Source organism: Oncorhynchus mykiss, chromosome 1 (assembly GCF_013265735.2).
Source record: "Oncorhynchus mykiss isolate Arlee chromosome 1, USDA_OmykA_1.1, whole genome shotgun sequence".
Classification (NCBI taxonomy): Eukaryota; Metazoa; Chordata; class Actinopteri; order Salmoniformes; family Salmonidae; genus Oncorhynchus; species Oncorhynchus mykiss.
In genome coordinates this window covers 20735264-20756240 of record NC_048565.1, presented here as the reverse complement: position 1 = coordinate 20756240, position 20977 = coordinate 20735264, and the positions used below count along the sequence as shown (strand labels likewise).

General features: G+C 44.2%; 1 protein-coding gene across 1 annotated transcript in view; it reads left to right on the top strand.

Moving 5' to 3' along the window:
* The window catches only part of LOC110532063 (neurocan core protein-like), a 256326-nt gene that overhangs the window by 86671 nt on the left and 148678 nt on the right, over positions 1-20977 (top strand). Inside the window, exons 3-5 of the mRNA XM_036967166.1 lie at positions 3497-3720; positions 9875-10043; positions 17450-17624. Coding sequence (XP_036823061.1) covers positions 3497-3720; positions 9875-10043; positions 17450-17624 — 568 coding nt within the window. The remainder of the gene's footprint in view (positions 1-3496; positions 3721-9874; positions 10044-17449; positions 17625-20977) is intronic.

The window sequence follows — 20977 nt, the reverse complement described above, 5'->3', positions numbered from 1 at the left end:
GAGGGAGGGAGGGAGGGAGGGAGGGAGGGAGGGAGGGAGGGAGGTGAATAGAAAAGAAACAGTTGGGTTTTATAGCTTCCAATGTAAACCTAATTTATAATATAAGGTGAACTGTATGAACGGATAGAGATACAGTCCATAGACGTGACTGTAGAGTGTGTGTGTGGAATGTTTATGACAACCCTCATTTGTTATGATGAAAACGGTCCAAAAATCAATCATGGAGACGGGCTTTCAGGTTTGAACAGATGAAACTGTTCACTTCATACAAAGTTTGATTGATGGCTTTTGAAAAAAGTTTTATCTCCCCATCTGTACTGTAGCGTTCACTCTGTATGTGTGGGGGGAATTGTCTGATACAGTGCCTACGGAAAATATTCAGAAAATATTCAGACCCCCAGACTTTTTGCACATTTTGTTACATTACAGCCTTATTCTAAAATGTATTAAGTAGTTTTGTCCCTCATCAATCTACACACAATACCTCATAATGACAAAGCAAAAACAGTATTTTTGAAATATTTGCTAACTTATCAAAATTTTAATAACTTTGCGTAAGTATTCAGACCCTTTACTCAGTACTTTGTTGAACCTTTGGCAGTGATTACAGCATCAAGTCTTCTTGGGTATGACGCTACAAGCTTGGCATACCTGTATTTATTGTATTTTATATACTGTATTTTGTACCTGTATCCCATCAGTAGAGGATGCCTGGTTATTTTTTTTAAATGCCTTCCTCACCAACTGAAATAAGCATGCCCCATTCAAGAAATTTAGAACCAGGAACAGATATAGCCCTTGGTTCTCTCCAGACCTGACTGCCCTTAACCAACACATGGCGTTCTGCATTAGCATCGAACAGCCCCCGTGATATGCAACTTTTCAGGGAAGCTAGAAACCAATATACACAAGCAGTTAGAAAAGCCAAGGCTAGCTTTTTCAAACAGAAATTAGCTTCCTGCAACACAAACTCAAAAAAGTTCTGGGACACTGTAAAGTCCATGGAGAATAAGAACACCTCCTCCCAGCTGCCCACTGCACTGAAGATAGGAAACACTGTCACCACCGATAAATCCACTATAATTGAGAATTTCAATAAGCATTTTTCTACGGCTGGCCATGCTTTCCACCTGGCTACCCCTACCCCGGTCAACAACACTGCATCCCCCACAGCTACTCGCCCAAGCCTCCTCCATTTCTCCTTCTCCCTAATCCAGTCAGCTGATGTTCTGAAAGAGCTGCAAAAATATGGACCCCTACAAATCAGCCGGGCTAGACAATCTGGACCCTTTATTTCTAAAATGATCTGCCAAAATTGTTGCCACCCCTATTAGTAGCCTGTTCAACCTCTCGTTCGTGTCGTCTGAGATTCCCAAAGATTGGAAAGCAGCTGGGGTCATCCCCCTCTTCAAAGGGGGGGACACTCTTGACCCAAACGGCTACAGACCTATATCTATCCTACCCTGCCTTTCTAAGGTCTTCGAAAGCCAAGTCAACAAACAGATTACCGACCATTTCGAATCCCACCATACCTTCTCCGCTATGCAATCTGGTTTCAGAGCTGGTCATGGGTGCACCTCAGCCACGCTCAAGGTCCTAAACAATATCTTAACCGCCATCGATAAGAAACAATACTGTGCAGTCGTATTCATTGACCTGACCAAGGCTTTCGACTCCGTCAATCACCACATCCTCATCGGCAGACTCGACAGCCTTGGTTTCTCAAAAGATTACCTCGCCTGGTTTACCAACTACTTCTCTGATAGAGTTCAGTGTGTCAAATCTCTGACAATCTCAATGGGTGTGCCACAGGGTTCAATTCTTGGACCGACTCTCTTCTCTGTACACATCAATGATGTCGCTCTTGCTGCTGGTGAGTCTCTGATCCACCTCTACGCAGACGACACCATTCTGTATACTTCTGGCCCCTCTTTGGACACTATGTTAATAACCCCCCAGGTGAGCTTCAATGCCATACAACTCTCCTTCCAATTGCTCTTAAATACAAGTAAAACTAAATGCATGCTCTTCAACCGATCGCAGCCTGCACTTGTCTGCCTGTCCAACTTCATTACACTGGATGGCTCTGACTTAGAATATGTGGACAATTACAAATACCTAGGTGTCTGGCTAGACTGTGAACTCTCCTTCCAGACTCACATCAAACATCTCCAATCCAAAGTTACTCATGCTGCCAAACATACCCTTGTAAAACTGACCATCCTACCAATCCTCGACTTCGGCGATGTTATTTACAAAATAGCCTCCAATACCCTACTCAATAAAATGGATGCAGTCTATCACAGTGCCATCTGTTTTGTCACCAAAGCCCCATATACTACCCACAACTGTACGCTCTCGTTGGCTGGCCCTCGCTTCATACTCAAACCCACTGGCTCCAGGTCATCTACAAGACCCTGCTAGGTAAAGTCCCCCCTTATCTCAGCTCGCTGGTCACCATAGCAGCACCCACCTGTAGCACGCGCTCCAGCAGGTATACAGTGGGGCAAAAAAGTATTTAGTCAGTCACCAATTGTGCAAGTTCTCCCACTTAAAAAGATGAGAGAGGCCTGTAATTTTCATCATAGGTACACTTCAACTGTAACAGACAACATGAGAAAAAAAATCCAGAAAATCACATTCTACAGATGCACAATCGAGAGCATCCTGTCGGGCTGTATCACCGTCTGGTACTGTTTTCATTTTTTCATTATGGGGTATTGTGTGTAGATTGTTGAAGATTTTGTATTTATTTAATCCATGTAACAAAGTGTTGAAAAAGTCAAGGGGTCTGAATTCTTTCCGAAGGCACAGTAAATCAATGACCAATAGTCAATCAGAAAGAATGGGACCATCCTCTTGTTTCAACAATTAAGAATAGCGGGACTTGTTGAACAAGCAACAGGATGAAACCATGACATCTCCCAATAGATTCAAAGGAATCAATCCCCACCCCTCTCAATGCCAAAGAGAATAGCATGCAACAGTATTGTATATCAGTGATCCCCTTCCAGCCCAGTACTAACACACACCTGATTCAGCTGATCTAGATCTTGATAACACGTTGATGAAAAGCTACTGTATTATGCTGGAATACTCCTAGCCTCCATTTCCACTCTTTCACTTTCACTTTACAGAAACAATTGTCATACCTCTGTAGACCTATATTCTGACTAGGAATCTTTCCTTCTCATCTCCTCTCCTCATCCTCTTCCTCTCCTCTCCTATCCCTCTCCCAATCCTCTCCTCTTCTCTCCTTTTCTCTACTCATCCTTTCCTCTGCTCTTCCTCTCCATTCCTCTACTCATCATCTCCTCTCCTTTCCTCTCCTCTTCTCCCACTCCTTTCCTCTACTCTTCCTCTCCTTTCCTCTAATCATCCTCTCCCTCTCCTCTCCTTCTTCCTCTCCATCTCCTCTTTCTCTCTTCCTCCTCTCTTCTCCATTTCCTCTTCCTCTCTCCCTCTATATCCTCCCTTTCTCCTCCTCTCTCTTCAGGCCTTGTGTGGTCAGACCCAGTGGTGAACATGAGGAAGGTGACACACCAGATGGTGAGGGAGCAGCTGGCCAACAGTGTCCTGCTGCCCTGTGTCTTCACCCTGCGCCCCACCCCTACCCACGAGCCCCCCCGCATCAAGTGGACCAAGGTGTGGGGCCAGAGGCGTGCCGACGGTCGGCAGAGGGAACAGTCTGTCCTGGTCGCCAAGGACAACGTGGTCAAGGTAAAGATTGAGGAAGTGGAAAGAAATACAAAATGTCACATTGTTTTGATTTATATTTCGAAATGGAATTCAGTGGTTTTATAGCGCTGTGACAGTCATGGAATGTTGGGTGGCTGTTATTTGTCAGCCAAATGCCAAGGCAACCTAAGCATGTTTGCTATATCACCTTGCTGAAACAATGAGCAACAAAGTTTCAGCACGTTGTAAACGGACTCAACCGCACGTGTCATCTTTTTGAATATTCGGCCGTCCTGTCTTCAGTCAGCTGTTCGTCCATTCAAGAAACTTGGAGCGTGGAATCAGATTGGTCGGACCAGCGTTGAACAGACCTCAGAGTGGGAGCTTCTTGTTTTAGCTTCTGTCTGTAGGCAGGGAGCAACAAAATGGAGTCGTGGTCAGCTTTTCCGAAGGGAGGGTGGGGGAGGGCCTTATGTGCATCGCGGAAGTTAGAATAGCAATGATCCAAGGTTTTACCAGCCCTGGTTGCGCAATCGATATGCTGATACAATTTAGGGAGTATTGTTTTCAGATTAGCCTTGTTAAAATCCCCAGCTACAAATAAAGTTCGATCAGAGACATCGATGTGTCTGCTTGGGGGGGAATATATACGGCTGTGATTATAATCGAAGAGAATTCCCTTGGTAGATAATGCGGTCGACATTTGATTGTGAGGAATTCTAAATCAGGTGAACAGAAGGACTTGAGTTCCTGTATGTTGTTGTGACCACACCACGTCTCGTTAACCATAAAGCATACGCCCCCGCCCCTCTTCTTACCAGAAAGATGTTTGTTTCTGTCGGCGCGATGCGTGAAGAAACCAGCTGGCTGCACCGACTCTGATAGCGTCTCTCGAGTGAGCCATGTTTCCGTGAAGCAAAGAACGTTACAGTCCCTGATGTCCCTCTGGAATACTACCCTTGCTCGGATTTCATCAACCTTGTTGTCAAGAGACTGGACATTGGCGAGTAGTATGCTAGGGAGTGGCGCGCGATGTGCCCGTCTCCGGAGCCTGACCAGAAGACCGCTTCGTTTGCCTCTTTTACGACGTCGTTGTTTTGGGTCTCAGGCTGGGATCCATTCCGTTGTCCTGGGTGAAAGGCAGAACACAGGATCCGCTCCAGGAAAGTCATATTCTTGGTCGTACTGATGGTGAGTTGACGCTGCTCTTATATTCAGTAGTTCTTCTCGACTGTTTGTAATGAAACCTAAGATGACCTGGGGTACCAATGTAAGAAATAACACGTAAAAAAACAAAAAACTGCGTAGTTTCCTAGGAACGCGAAGCGAGGCGGCCATCTCTGTCGGCGCCGTGCTTCCATCACGTGGACTGGGATATGTTTCGTATTGCGTCAGACAACAACATTGACGAATACGCTGATTCGGTGAGCGAGTTCATTAGAACGTGCGTTGAAGATGTCGTTCCCATAGTAACGATTAAAACATTCCCAAACCAGAAACCGTGGATTGATGGCAGCATTCGCTTGAAACTGAAAGCGCGAACCACTGCTTTTAATCAGGGCAAGGTGACCGGAAACATGACCGAATACAAAACAGTGTAGCTATTCCCTCCGCAAGGCAATCAAACAAGCTAAGCATCAGTATAGAGACAAAGTAGAATCGCAATTCAACGGCTCAGACACTAGAGGTATGTGGCAGGGTCTACAGTCAATCACGGATTACAAAAAGAAAACCAGCCCAGTCACGGACCAGGATGCCTTGCTCCTTTTTTGCCCGCTTTGAGGACAATACAGTGCCACTGACACGGCCCGCAACCAAAACATGCGGACTCTCCTTCACTGCAGCCGAGGTGAGTAAAACATTTAAACGTGTTAACCCTCGCAAGGCTGCAGGCCCAGAAGGCATCCCCAGCCGCACCCTCAGAGCATGCGCAGACCAGCTGGCTGGTGTGTTTACGGACATATTCAATCGATCCCTTTCCCAGTCTGCTGTTCCCACATGCTTCAAGAGGGCCACCATTGTTCCTGTTCCCAAGAAAGCTAAGGTAACTGAGCTAAACGACTACCGCCCCGTAGCACTCACTTCCGTCATCATGAAGTGCTTTGAGAGACTAGTCAAGTACCATATCACCTCCACCCTACCTGACACCCTAGACCCACTCCAATTTGCTTACCGCCCAAATAGGTCCACAGACGATGCAATCTCAACCACACTGCACACTGCCCTAACCCATCTGGACAAGAGGAATACCTATGTGAGAATGCTGTTCATCGACTACAGCTCAGCATTTAACACCATAGTACCCTCCAAACTCGTCATCAAGCTCGAGACCCTGGGTCTCGACCCCGCCCTGTGCAACTGGGTACTGGACTTCCTGATGGGCCGCCCCCAGGTGGTGAGGGTAGGTAACAACATCTCCACCCCGCTGATCCTCAACACTGGGGCCCCACAAGGGTGCGTTCTGAGCCCTCTCCTGTACTCCCTGTTCACCCACGACTGCGTGGCCACGCACGCCTCCAACTCAATCATCAAGTTTGCGGACGACACAACAGTGGTAGGCTTGATTACCAACAACGACGAGACGGCCTACAGGGAGGAGGTGAGGGCCCTCAGAGTGTGGTGTCAGGAAAATAACCTCACACTCAACGTCAACAAAACTAAGGAGATGATTGTGGACTTCAGGAAACAGCAGAGGGAACACCCCCCTATCCACATCGATGGAACAGTAGTGGAGAGGGTAGTTTTAAGTTCCTTGGCGTACACATCACAGACAAACTGAATTGGTCCACCCACACAGATAGTATCGTGAAGAAGGCGCAGCAGCGCCTCTTCAACCTCAGGAGGCTGAAGAAATTCGGCTTGTCACCAAAAGCACTCAAACTTCTACAGATGCACAATCGAGAGCATCCTGTCGGGCTGTATCACCGCCTGGTACAGCAACTGCTCCGCCCACAACCGTAAGGCTCTCCAGAGGGTAGTGAGGTCTGCACAACGCATCACCGGGGGCAAACTACCTGCCCTCCAGGACACCTACACCACCCGATGTCACAGGAAGGCCATAAAGATCATCAAGGACAACAACCACCCGAGCCACTGCCTGTTCACCCCGCTATCATCCAGAAGGCGAGGTCAGTACAGGTGCATCAAAGCTGGGACCGAGAGACTGAAAAACAGCTTCTATCTCAAGGCCATCAGACTGTTAAACAGCCACCACTAACATTGAGTGGCTGCTGCCAACACACTGACTCAACTCCAGCCACTTTAATAATGGGAATTGATGGGAATTGATGTAAAATATTTCACTAGCCACTTTAAACAACGCTACTTAATATAATGTTTACATACCCTACATTATTTATCTCATATGTATACGTATATACTGTACTCTATATCATCTACTGCATCTTAATGTAATACATGTATCACTAGCCACTTCAAACTATTCCACTTTGTTTACATACTCATCTCATATGTATATACTGTACTCGATACCATCTACTGCATCTTGCCTATGCCGCTCTGTACCATCACTCATTCATATATCTTTATGTACATATTCTTTATCCCTTTACACTTGTGTGTATAAGGTAGTAGTTTTGGAATTGTTAGCTAGATTACTCGTTGGCTATTACTGCATTGTCGGAACTAGAAGCACAAGCATTTTGCTACACTCGCATTAACATCTGCTAACCATGTGTATGTGACAAATACATTTTGATTTGATTTGATTAGAAAACTGGCTAGTTTTGCCTCCTCTCCTTTTAAAATGTTTTTTTAATTTCACCTTTATTTAACCAAGTAGGCCAGTTGAGAACAAGTTCTCATTTACAACTGCGACCTGGCCAAGATAAAGCAAAGCAGTGCAACAAAAAAGTTACACAGAGTTACACATGGAATAAACAAAAGTACAGTCAATAATAATACAAAAATGTATATACAGTGTGTGCAAATAGAGTAAGGAGGTAAGGCAATAAATAGGCCAAAGTTGGGAAGTAATTACAATTTAGCAAATTAACACGAGTGATAGATGTGCAGATGATGATGTGCTAGTAGAAATACTGGTGTGCAAAAGAGCAAAAAAAGTACATTTATTTATTTAATTAATTTCACCTTTATTTAATTAACCAGGTAGGCTAGTTGAGAACAAGTTCTAATTTACAACTGCGATCTGGCCAAGATAAAGCATAGCAGTATGAACAGACAACAACACAGAGTTACACATGGAGTAAACAATAAACAAGTGAATAACACAGTAGAAAAAAAGAAAAAAAGAGTCTATATACATTGTGTGCAAAAGGCATGAGGAGGTAGGCGAATAATTACAATTTTGCAGATTAACACTGGAGTGATAAATGATCAGATGGTCATGTGCAGGTAGAGATACTGGTGTGCAAAAGAGCAGAAAAGTAAATAAATAAAAACAATATGGGGATGAGGTATGTAGTTGAATGGGCTATTTACAGATGGGCTGTGTACAGCTGCAGCGATTGGTGAGCTGCTCAGATAGCTGATTCTTAAAGTTAGTAAGGGAGATATACAGTAAGTCTCCAACTTCAGCGATTTTTGCAATTCGTTCCAGTCATTGGCAGCAGAGAACTGGAAGGAAAGGCGGCCAAAGGAGGTGTTGGCTTTGGGGATGACCAGTGAGATATACCTGCTGGAGCGGGTGCTATGGGTGGGTGTTGTTATGGTGACCAGTGAGCTGAGATAATGCGAGGCTTTACCTAACAAAGACTTATAGATGACCTGGAGCCAGTGGGTCTGGCAACGAATACGTAGCGAGGGCCAGCCGCCAAGAGCATACAGGTCGCAGTGGTGGATGGTATATGGGGCTTTGGTGACTAAACAGATGGCACTGTGATAGACTGCATCCAGTTAGCTGAGTAGAGTGTTGGATGCAATTTTGTAAATGACATCGCCAAAGTCGAGGATCGGTAGGATAGTCAGTTTTAAGAGGGTAGGTTTGGCAACATGAGTGAAGGAGGTTTTGTTGCGAAATAGGAAGCTGATTCAAGATTTAATTTTGGATTGGAGATGCTTTATATGAGTCTGGAAGGAGAGTTCACAGTCTAGCCAGACACCTAGGTATTTGTAGTTGTACACATATTGTAAGTCAGAACCATCCAGAGTAGTGATGCTAGTCAGGCGGTCGGGTGCGGGCAGCAATCAATTGAAGAGCAGGCATTTAGTTTTACTACCATTTAAGAGCAGTAGAAAGAAAAGAGTGTTGTAAGGCGTTGAAGCTCGTTTGGAGGTTTGTTAAGACAGTGTCCAAAGGGCCAGATGTATACGTAGAGGTGGATCACAGAATCACCAGCAGCAAGAGTGACATCATTGATATATACAGAGAAAAGGGTCGGCCCAAGAATTGAACCCTGTGGTACCCCCATAGAGACTGCCGGAGGTTCGGACAACAGGCCCTCCGATTTGACACACTGAACAGTAATTTGAGAAACCAAGGCTGTTGAGTCTGCCGATAAGAATACGGTGATTGACAGAGTCGAAAGCCTTGGCCAGGTCGATGAAGATGGCTGCATAGTACTGTCTTTTATCGGTGGCGGTTATGATAACATTTAGAACCTTGAGCGTGGAAGTGGTGCACCCGTGACCTGCTCGGAAACCGGATTGCACAGCAGAGAAGGCACAGTGGGATTCGAAATGGTCAATGATCTGTTTGTTAACTTGCCTTTCGAAGACTTTGGAAAGGCAGGGCAGGATGGGTGTAGGTCTGAACAGTTTGGGTCTAGAGCATCTCTCCTTATATCAGCTGTTAGATTTAACCAGGCTTACTTTTACTTGGATGCTTTTGGGTAAGGTTTGTCCAATGTTTTTTTATTTTTTTATTTTTTTTACAGTTTATGAAGGTTATTTTTTATTTTCATAATTGCTTTCATCTAGAATCGTCGGTTACACAATTATACAAAGTCAATGCCAGCCCTAATTTTATATGAAGAGTGTGTTGGCCATCCATCCAATACGTGTATTCAACTTAACTTGTAACTATACTTACTGCACAATCCTTTCTTCTTTCTATATAAATGAAAAATACACTCACTGTTTTTCTGCTGCCAACTGTAATAATTGGACAAGCAACCATTGAGTGGAATGTCCTTTTTCTTTTTCATTGCTGTCTCATTTGTCTTTCCTAACTTTGTTTTAATTGTGTTCATAACTGTACTGTCTTTCCGTGGTTTAGGTGAAGAAAGCGTTCCAGGGGCGTGTCACCCTGCCCGGTTACCAGGACAACCGTTTCAACGCCAGCATGGCACTCAGCGCCCTGCGCTCCAGTGACTCGGGCATGTTCCGCTGTGAGGTGGTGGTGGGCATCAACGATGAACAGGACACCGTTCCCCTGGAGGTCACAGGTAGTTCTGACCCCTGTTACACCTATTACACACAGGTTCTGTTCATTAGGCACCAAATGGAAGAAAACATATCCAACCAGGGAGGGACTACCTGGACTTGTCAAATAAGAAATGGCAATTTTCCTTTTCCGTAGCAAAACGCTATAAAGTGTTTGTGGCATAATGAACACAACCCTGACTGTACCTATACCTGGCATTGCTAATAGAGTCATTATATAAGCCAGTGGGTTTGTTAACTTTGTGGAAATGTCTGGTCTGGGGAACGGGACAACGTATGCCAACTGGACCGAGTAACAGATCGTTGACCCAGCCGCTCATGAAAGCAAATAAGCATAATGAGAAAATAAAGTGTGCTATTCAGCTAGTGTTACTTTGAGGGCTCTGAGCTGTAGTTTATGTTGAATCCACCCACTGCTGCAGTGTAACGGCCTGGGGATATTATGCCATATCAGCTAATAGTATCAAAGTAATTACCAAATGAAAGTCTCTGAGCTGAGAAACATCATCAGATTTTTCCAGGTCACTTGCTGTTTTTAATAATCGCCTATTAGAGTAATGAGTAGAGGGAAGTGGCGCTCTGCTCTCAGCATTAGCTTTACAGTGCTGCTCTAGCTCACCTAGGTCTACACAATGTTGCCAGCGTGAGCTGAGCATCATGTCCGCATTAAGCCCAGTAGCCTCATTCACTCACCCACATACTGTACCCAGAATCCATGGGCTCCCAGTGAAAATAGCACAGATATTATTACCTGATATAGCCACTGTGGGTTTGTGCCCATGAGCTTGTGGATCTGTGTGCATGCCTGCATGCCTGTGTGTGACAGTAGCTTTCTCACGGTGATTATGACATCAAGGGCTTTGTTTTTTTTTCCACCCACAGCTCCTCTCTTTCTCTCTTCTCTTTCCATGAGTGAACTTTATTGGTCCCATGGAGACCCCTGACTTGGTGCTCAAGAGACCCTGTCCCTCCGCACAGCCAATCAATTAACACACCATAAAAAACCCTCCCTCCTTCTGAAACAGAAACCCATTACCCGCTGGTCCTTCTGGGAGCGAACCGAGTCATCCTCTGGGCTTAGTCATTTATTGCAAGTCACGCTACATTGCAGAGCGCACCAGTCCCAATACTAACTCCTCCAAGTGCTTAATATATTAAATGACAACGTATTGATACTGGGCCGGCCATAATAAATATAATATTAATTCAGGGCTGTGCTGATTGTGGGTCGTCTAAGCCTTGATGAGGTTTTCCGCCTGTGCTTTCGACCCATATTGAATGGTCAATTGTCTCACCAATTAGAGCTCAGGCACTGATCCTCTCTGTCAGCCAGAGTCATGAGATATGTCAGGCCGACTTAAGTGCTGAGCCACAAATAGACATATTTGCACACTGGTGATGATATCTGCTATATAGGTCTACTAGATTCTCTGCACAGATAGGAGGACTGTATTAGTGTTGTATACAGTATACCGTGATACAACAAGGGCATCACTCAATTACATACAGCTATATACATCTATGTCAGTATGTGGTCTCTCTACCTGTTGTGTGTTATGTTTTGGTAAACATAGAGTAAGTGTATTTGTTCTGGGCAACGTGACCCATTCGTCTCCCAAACGCCAGAGACGCTAGCAGCTAGCCTCTCTGTGTTTGGCCTGGCTTGCCTCGGAGGAGAAGGAGCGCTAACAGAGAGCCTGGGAGAGGATAGAGAAAACCCAAATGAAAGAAAACACTCCTGCTACAAAGTCCTGAAGTTGAGCTGGAGTGTATAGTGCAGCAGTATAGGGAAACAGTGTGTGTGTGTGTGTGTGTGTGTGTGTGTGTGTGTGTGTGTGTGTGTGTGTGTGTGTGTGTGTGTGTGTGTGTGTGTGTGTGTGTGTGTGTGTGTGTGTGTGTGTGTGTGCGTGCGTGTGTGTTTGCGTGCGCGCGCGCGTGTGTGTTTGCGTGCGTGTGTGTTTGCGTGCGTGCGCGTGCCTGCGTGTGTGTGTGTGTGTGTGTGTGTGTGTGCGTGTTAAGGACGTGCACAGACCGTACTCAAAATAAAACAATTCTATAGACTTTCATATTTCGTAACTGCCCTATAGACAAAATGCCAACATTTATATAAAACAACACACTCACTCATCATACATTTTAATACAAGTTGGTGCCAATAACTACTAGGCCTAGAGATGACAAAAGATGATTGACATCGGGAAAAGAGTGGCTATCAGTTGATCAGAGCAAATGATGATGTAGTTGAAATATTCTAGCTAGCTGTCGAAACAAACATGTTTTTACTTGATTTGAGTTTGTTTTCCTGCTGACATCTGCCTCTTATTACAGTTTTTTTCGATTGCTAAACGACAGTGGGCACAACTGGAGTCACATGTGCAAAACTCTAACTATAGTCTGCACTACCAACAGTCACCTGAGCTAAACAGTTCACATCACCTGCCACTCATTCCAAGCAACACAACTCTTAACACATGGCTCAAAACACGCTCAGTGCAGCCAAACACTATGCACAACCCTCACTGAGATAACACACACTGTCACTCAGAACACACTGAGAGTAAAAACACTAGCATCAAACACCAATACAGAAAATACAAACTTTTCATCTTTACAGTTTGAACAATTTCAGTGACTTCATACAAAGTAATATTTTCTTCAAAGAAAAGAGTGACATTCTTTCACATGATTTATTACATTTTTTAGAACATAACAATTCTTTAAGGTAAATTAAAATTAGCAGTTTGCTTCAATAGTCTGTAGTAATTTACGGAATTACAGTAATGAGAAAAAAAAGGTAGAAACTAAAAGTACATACTGTAATTCTAACAAATAATTGAGGGGCTAATCCTGCCTCTCTCTAGCATCAGGCCACAGGTTTTCTTCAACATCACATCTAATGTTTTCTCTTGCCATGCACCTGGGGAAGAACCTTCTGGAGTGCCTTATCCATCCCTGGCAGTCCTCTGGACTCGTGTCCTCACATCCGGCACGCATGGCTTCCAAAAGAGACATTTGGTCATGTGGGTGGTGACCAAACACTTTCCACCTCCAGGCAGAGAAAAACTCCTCTGTTGGGTTGAGGAAGGGTGAATATGCAGGCAGGTACAAAACCATACATCTGTGATGTGCTGCAAACCAATCTGTGACAGCTGCAGAGTGGTGAAAAGCAACGTTATCGCAAACTATGACAAAAACTTGTGAGTTTCTTACTGGCTCCCCCTGTTCTGCTGGCACTAGCTGAGCATAGAGCTGTTCTAGGAAAGCTGTAAGCCTTTCTGTGTTGTATGGGCCAATGAGTGGTGTGTTGAGAAGCAAACCATCATTGTCCATTGCAGCACACATGGTGATATTTCCCCCCCTTTGGCCTGGAACCTCCATATAGCATTCCTTCCTCTGCGCCGTGTTTTGGCAAGGTTAAATCCAGCTTCATCGATAAATACAAATGAATGTGGTCTTTCCAGTGCTTCCACCTCCATTACTCTCTGAAAAACAGTAAGTGCACAGTTTTACTGTAGAAATGCTAGTGTTTTTTTTTACTGTAAATATTTTGTATAGCTGTGTACGTAACCTCAGACGTCTTACCTGGACATATTGGTATCTTTGCTCTTTTACCCGTTCACTGTTTCTCTCGAACGGTACAGTGTATAACTGTTTCATTGTAACTTGGTGTTTCTTTAGGACTCAAGCAATAGTTGTTGTGCTGACAGAATTAACATTTTCAAATATATCATTATCAGCCAGCACTCTATCTTGAATCTCCCGCAGTTTTATTGCATTGTTGACAACAACCATGTCAACAATAGCATTTTCCAGCGCATCTGAAAATATTTTTCCTCTTCCCCCTGTTGGGGGCAGCCTTTGGGTCCTGTTGTAAAAATATATTTTACAGTCAAACTTACTGTAATATATATCTGTGTAAATATTCTATAATTGCAATACAAAAAAAAAAAATTCCTGTAATGTTTTCATTTACTGTAAGGATGTAACTCTCATCTGTTTGCATGATGGAAAATTCGCATTACAGATGCCACTGTGGATCTTTGCAGATTGGGTTGCACCCTCAACCCTGCCTCTCTCAATGAGAGACCATGGTTCACGACATGGTCTATTAGTGTAGCCCTTATTTCATCTGAAATAACAGCTCTTTGTCTTCTTTGTCTTCCTCCACGCATCCGCCTTCTCCCTGCCACCCTTCTCCCTCCACGAACCCATCTTCCTTGTTCCATTTCCAAAATGAGTCTTTCTGAGCTACCTATATATACTGTAATATGTGTGTGTGTTCACTAACAAGTCTAAAACAAGACACCTGCTTAGCCTTTCAGCTGAAATTGCAATCAGCAGTGTTTGAAAGGCACAAGGCTGAAATCTATTCCGTTTTGAATGTGTGGTTCACAGTTTTGACAGTAGTGTGTTAGCATTTGAACAAAGTGCTGTAAATCCACAGTGTTGTGCAGGTTGTGGTTAAAGTCATCGGATAAGTGTGTAGAGTTTTGAAAACTGTGTTCAAGCAATGAAAAACGAACTAGAGTTTGGTCCACATGAACTGCTGCTGTGCCGACTGTAGTTAGAGTTTTGCACATGTGACTCCAGTTGTGTCCACTGTCGTTTAGCAATCGAAAAAAACTGTAACATGCAGTTGAAATGCCCCATTCTTTGTCCCTGTCGTTGAGAGACACATACGACAGATCCAACTGTAATGTATCCTCCTACCAGTATTCATGTCTTCTGCCCTGCGCCCGCAGCCAGTGGCAACAATCAGGTCAGGCGAGTGCGCACTTGGGGTGGGAAGGCGGAGGAGGGGAATCTAGTGAGATCCAAACGCTTACGAAATTAGCTAGATTGATGTGCAATTCGCAACATTTAAAATTACAACTAAAATGAAAAGAGACTTAAATTAATACAATTACAAATTTATATCCACTTTTTCATAGGAGAGCAAAAGGGCAGGTGCTTGGGCATTGGCTGAGCCCTATCTGTGCACGTGCCTGGTGTGTTTGTGTGTGTATGTGTATGTGTATCTGTGTGTGTGTATGCCTGTGTGCTATGTACGTGTATCTGAGTGCATGTGTAAACTGTACCACTGAGGGATCTGGCTCATTTTCTGAGGCTAGACTGCAGCGTGATTGGCCAAATTGGTCCACGCCCTGAGGAGTCTGTCATTCTATTGCACAAAGCAGCAGATGATAAAGGAGCCTATGTTTGGAGCTATATCCCAGCCTCCCTCTGCCTCCCTGTCCACAGGCTTTCATGTAGTGGGCTCTACTGGGATTGAATGTGTGAATTTCAGGCCGAGGTGGCCCCACATGTAGTGGAGGTCAGTGATGCTAGCCTGGTGGGGGAATGAGATGGATACTTCAAAAGCAATTCCTTTCCCATTTCTCTGCACAGTGGAGAGGAATCCTGGTCATTCACAGGTCAGGGAATGAGCGCATGGGAGTCATCTCTGGCTCTGGCTCTGGAGCAACGAACCACCCTTGCTGTCTCTGCCTGGCCGGTTCCCCTCTTTCCACTGGGATTCTCTGCCTCTAACCCTATTACAGGGGCTGAGTCACTGGCTTTACTGGGGCTCTCTCATGCCGTCCCTGGAGGAGGTGCGTCACCTGAGTGGGTTGAGTCACTGATGTGGTCATCCTGTCTGGGTTGGCGCCCCCCCCCCCCCCCCCCCCCTTAAGTTGTGCCGTGGCGGAGGTCTTTGTGGGCTATACTCAGCCTTGTCTCAGGATGGTAAGTTGGTGGTTGAAGATATCCCTCTAGTGGTGTGGGGGCTGTGCTTTGGCAAAGTGGGTGGGGTTATATCCTTCCTGTTTGGCCCTGTCCGGGGGTGTCCTCGGAGTGGGCCACAGTGTCTCCTGACCCCTCCTGTCTCAGCCTCCAGTATTTATGCTGCAGTAGTTTATGTGTCGGGGGGCTAGGGTCAGTTTGTTATATCTGGAGTACTTCTCCTGTCCTATTCGGTGTCCTGTGTGAATCTAAGTGTGCGTTCTCTAATTCTCTCCTTCTCTCTTTCTCTCTCTCGGAGGACCTGAGCCCTAGGACCATGCCCCAGGACTACCTGACATGATGACTCCTTGCTGTCCCCAGTCCACCTGGCTGTGCTGCTGCTCCAGTTTCAACTGTTCTGCCTTATTATTATTCGACCATGCTGATCATTTATGAACATTTGAACATCTTGGCCATGTTCTGTTATAATCTCCACCCGGCACAGCCAGAAGAGGACTGGCCATCCCACATATGCTCTCTCTAATTCTCTCTTTCTTTCTCTCTCTCGGAGGACCTGAGCCCTAGGACCATGCCCCAGGAATACCTGACATGATGACTCCTTGCTGTCCCCAGTCCACCTGACTGTGCTGCTGCTCCAGTTTCAACTATTCTGCCTTATTATTATTCGACCATGCTGGTCATTTATGAACATTTGAACATCTTGACCATGTTTTGTTATAATCTCCACCCGGCACAGCCAGAAGAGGACTGGCCACCCCACATAGCCTGGTTCCTCTCTAGGTTTCTTCCTAGGTTTTGGCCTTTCTAGGGAGTTTTTCCTAGCCACCGTGCTTCTTCACCTGCATTGCTTGCTGTTTGGGGTTTTAGGCTGGGTTTCTGTACAGCACTTTGAGATATCAGCTGATGTACGAAGGGCTATATAAAATAAATTTGATTGATCTCGCGTTCCATTGTTTCTTTCATCCCTCTTCCCTCTCTCGCTCTTTCAATCTCTCTCTCATCACTGTTTTATTTCACTGTTTTATTTTCTGGCTATGAAAGCAAGATAGTACTGATGTGGACTGTATGCTAAAGTAGTGAAGCAAACATTTTAGCCGTTTGTCATTCACTGTATAAAGGACAAAATCTCTCCCATAAAGATAAGCCTGTCTGATGCTAATTAACTTCCATCTCTGAGGTTGTTTTTATATGTTTTCTTGACTTTCTGTGGAAGTAAAGATACAACGTTTGAAGTGCATGATAATGTAGGGTTTGAGCAGAGTGTCTGTGCGTGCTCATGTTTGTGGGTGAGAATGCAAGTGTGTGTATGGGCGTATGAGTGTGTGTATGGGCGTGTGAGTGTGTGTATGGGCGTGTGAGTGTGTGTATGGGCGTGTGAGTGTGTGTATGGACGTGTGAGTGTGTGTATGGACATGTGAGTGTGTGTATGGGCGTGTGAGTGTGTGTATGGGCGTGTGAGTGTGTGTATGGGCGTGTGAGGGTGTGTATGGACGTGTGAGTGTGTGTATGGGCGTGTGAGTGTGTGTATGGGCGTGTGAGTGTGTGTATGGGCGTGTGAGTGTGTGTATGGGCGTGTCAGTGTGTGCATGGACGTGTCAGTGTGTGCATGGGCGTGCGTGCTTGCGTACAATATCTCCATATTGCTCTGGTGTCGCCTTATGTGTTTTCACCACTGTGTCCTCTCCAGGTGTGGTGTTCCACTACCGTGCTCCTCATGACCGCTACGCCCTGTCCTTCCCTGACGCCCAGCAGGTGTGTCTGGAGAACTCAGCTGTCATCGCCACGCCTGCTCAGCTCCAGGCCACCTTTGCTGACGGGTATGACAACTGTGATGCCGGCTGGCTGTCTGACCAGAGCGTGAGGTAAGGACAAGACAACCGGGCATGACGCACGACTCAAGCAAAACACATCACAGCATGGCGACTGTCTTATTTAATGTTTTTATTTTACCTTTATTTATCCAGGCTAGTCAAATAAGAACACATTCTTATTTACAATGACGGCCTGTCCTTATAGGTTTGTATAAAGGGCTGTATAAATTGCTTATATATAAATTGTTTACTTACTATATTTATCTGCTGCAGCAATGTAAAGCAATATCTGACAAATACGAATCTTTATGAATTGGCAAAGTATAAGTTTACTTCAGCCTAATGAAAAATGACAGGGCTATGATAGGCAATTAGATAACTTTTAAGTTGACAATTCTCTGTGGCCTCTGTGGCCCAAATAAGGAACCATGGAATTAAATTACTGACAGAAAGTACAGTATGCAAACTGTTTTGACCCCAATGGTCCTCTCATAAACTCCTGAAGGTTTAATTGCTTGTTTTCATCATCAGAGGCTAGCTCTGTCATTCCTAATTACTCTCCGCCATTTTAGCCACAACTATCCCTCAACTAACTTTCATGTTGATGTTTGTGTTTCAGCTTGCCACCCCCCGCTTATGTCTGTTGATGACGGATAGTCTCTGTGTGTGTGTGTGTGTGTGTGTGTATGTGTGTGTGTGTGTGTGGGACATTCAGAGTCCGTGTGGATATTTTTTACACGTCTTTATCTCAAACGTCTGCCCAATAATTGCACTGAAGAAGCAGCTTGCATATTTCTCCTCTACAGATTTTCCCTGACAACGGCATCCTATCCTTTCCCCTCCTCCCCACCTGGGACACATATAATTGGTCCATCTCCAGAGCTACTTGGCTTCACATCAGTGACGAGACTAATGTGCAATTAATAATGTAAAAATATAGACATCAGCGATCAGGATGGAAGGCTGAGATGGGGGATTTAGCTATAACATTGACTGACGACAACGGTTGCTATCCAAGCTCATGCAGGATTATAGTTTCTGAGTGTAAGAAGCCTTCCTTCCTGTTGTCCTCCATAAGCCCCTGTATGCCTGTATACATAATCTCTTCATCAGCATTTAGCCTGTACCCTCAATGCTGTTTGAATCAATGTACCTTAAAGCAGTGGTCACCAACCGATCGATCGCGATCGACTGGTCAATCCCCAAGGCATTTCAACGATAAGCCCTGTGTTCCTATTTTTTTCATTTATTCGTCTCACGCTGTTGTCGGAAGGTACACCCAATTCAGCTGCCCTGCTCGCCGGGTGGGCGACGTGTTCCCATTTTGAACCATTTCAGATGTCTGAATGTACAAACTGCCTTCCTGGCGGGCCCTGGGGAAGCAAATCAAGTGCTCTACAGGCCTACCACTGGCCAATCGGATGGCTCAGATTACCGTCTCTGCAGTAATGTAGCAGACATAAAAGAAAGCTACAGCAAAGTTCATATTGTGAGTATTCAAAACGTTTAAAAACATGACTAGAGAGAGACTGTCAACGAATACAGCATAGAGCTGCTATTTTTATGAGTGAGTTCACCATTAAGTTTTTACCCAGCACTGTCAACACTTTCTATTTAACACTTTTACAAGCCATAAAATGCACGTTCTCCCTACTTCCACTCACACTTGTGTTACAACCAGCACTGCAGTTGCAATGAATGAGTAGAAAAGTGTTGATTGATAGGCTTGCGTTGTTGTTATTATTATCGGCTTGGGAATTTTTTATATAGAGGAATATTTCACTTTCTCTGGTCATAGGCGTAAAAGCATTCATTTGTGCATTACACAGAAATAATGCAGTATGACTCGAGTTTCAGGATATCAGCTACAAGACTGTGTCCCTTTTTGGTCAGTGTCAGTGGAGGAAAGGGGGAGTGGAGGGATGTTGAGAGGCAAACCCTGTCTGCTGCTCGCTCCCTCTCTAGTAAAAAATTATAAAAAAGCAAATGTGACCGACCGCCTCGATTCAGTCTTATGTAGCAAAATTTGAAATTGTGTTTTTTTTTTTACATTGTATAAAAAGTATAGAAATTGTACATCATACACTGCAGTTGAGGAACAATGGGAAAGTAATTCTGCTTTGAAAGTTGATAAACTTGTAACCCCATGTTTTGGTGCACCTATTGGAGAGCTCTTCTTTGTCTACACCCATTCAGCATCGTTCACAGACTCTTAAGCCTTAGCCCCACCTAGGGCTGTGGTGGTCACAAAATTTTGTCAGCCGGTGATTGTCAAGCAAATACTGTAACTGCTGGTCTCATTCTATGGAATCATTTTACATTATTTTATAGTATGAAGAATAAAATTGAAAGGATATTTTCTCCAAACAATTTTATGTATTTATTTTATTTCTATTTAACCTTTATTTAACTATGCAAGTCAGTTAAGAACACATTCTTATTTACAAAGGCGGCCTACCAAAAGGTCTCCTGCATGGATGGAGGCTGGGATTAAAAATGAAAAAATAAAAAAAGAATAAAAAAAGAAATAACATAAATATAGGACAAAACACACACGACAAGTGATTTGAGGGCGTGCGCACATGCGGCTATTCTGTGTTGAGCAGTTAACAAAGAAATAGGTCCTCCTATATGCTAAATTTAGAGTTATTCATGTAACTTTAGTTGTTCTAAAAACGTTGGGCTATATGTTTTGATTTTTAATAATTGTAAGGCTGCGTGATGTGACTCTAATGATGATTTGCAAAAAGTTGCTTCAAAGGCATAAGCTCAGCTTTGTTTTTTTGTGCAGGCTGTACATACTTTATCAGTCTCTCATTCACAATCAGAGCTTAGAGAAGCCTAATTACGTGACTAAACGGTCAAGTGGTCTTTGACTTCCTTCATGACTCATGACCACCAGTGTGGCAGTAATATAGTCACCGTAACAAGCTTTAGCCCCTCCCATCTCTTTAAGGATTGACATGTGAGGTCATGTGGTAAACACACACTAAATCAAATAACATCTAAGTTTATTTGTCACATGCACAGGATACAGAAGGTGTAAACAGTACACTGAAATGGTTACTTGCATAGTAGCAATATCAAATACAGAAAATGCCCAGAATTTTTTTTAATAAATATTTTATAGCTATTAGATGACGCTTACCCGACACACTTGTCTAAATTGATGGGTCATGTAAAGGAAATGCTATAACCAACCCCCAGACACATCTAACTGAGTGGATGGTTCACTATTGTCTAGACACATGCAGTTGAAGTCAGAAGTTTACATACACCTTAGCCAAATACATTTAAACTCAGTTTTCACAATTCCTGACATTTAATATAAGTAAAAATCCCCTGTCTTAGGTCAGTTAGGATCACCACTTTATTTAAAGAATGTGAAATGTTAGAATAATAGT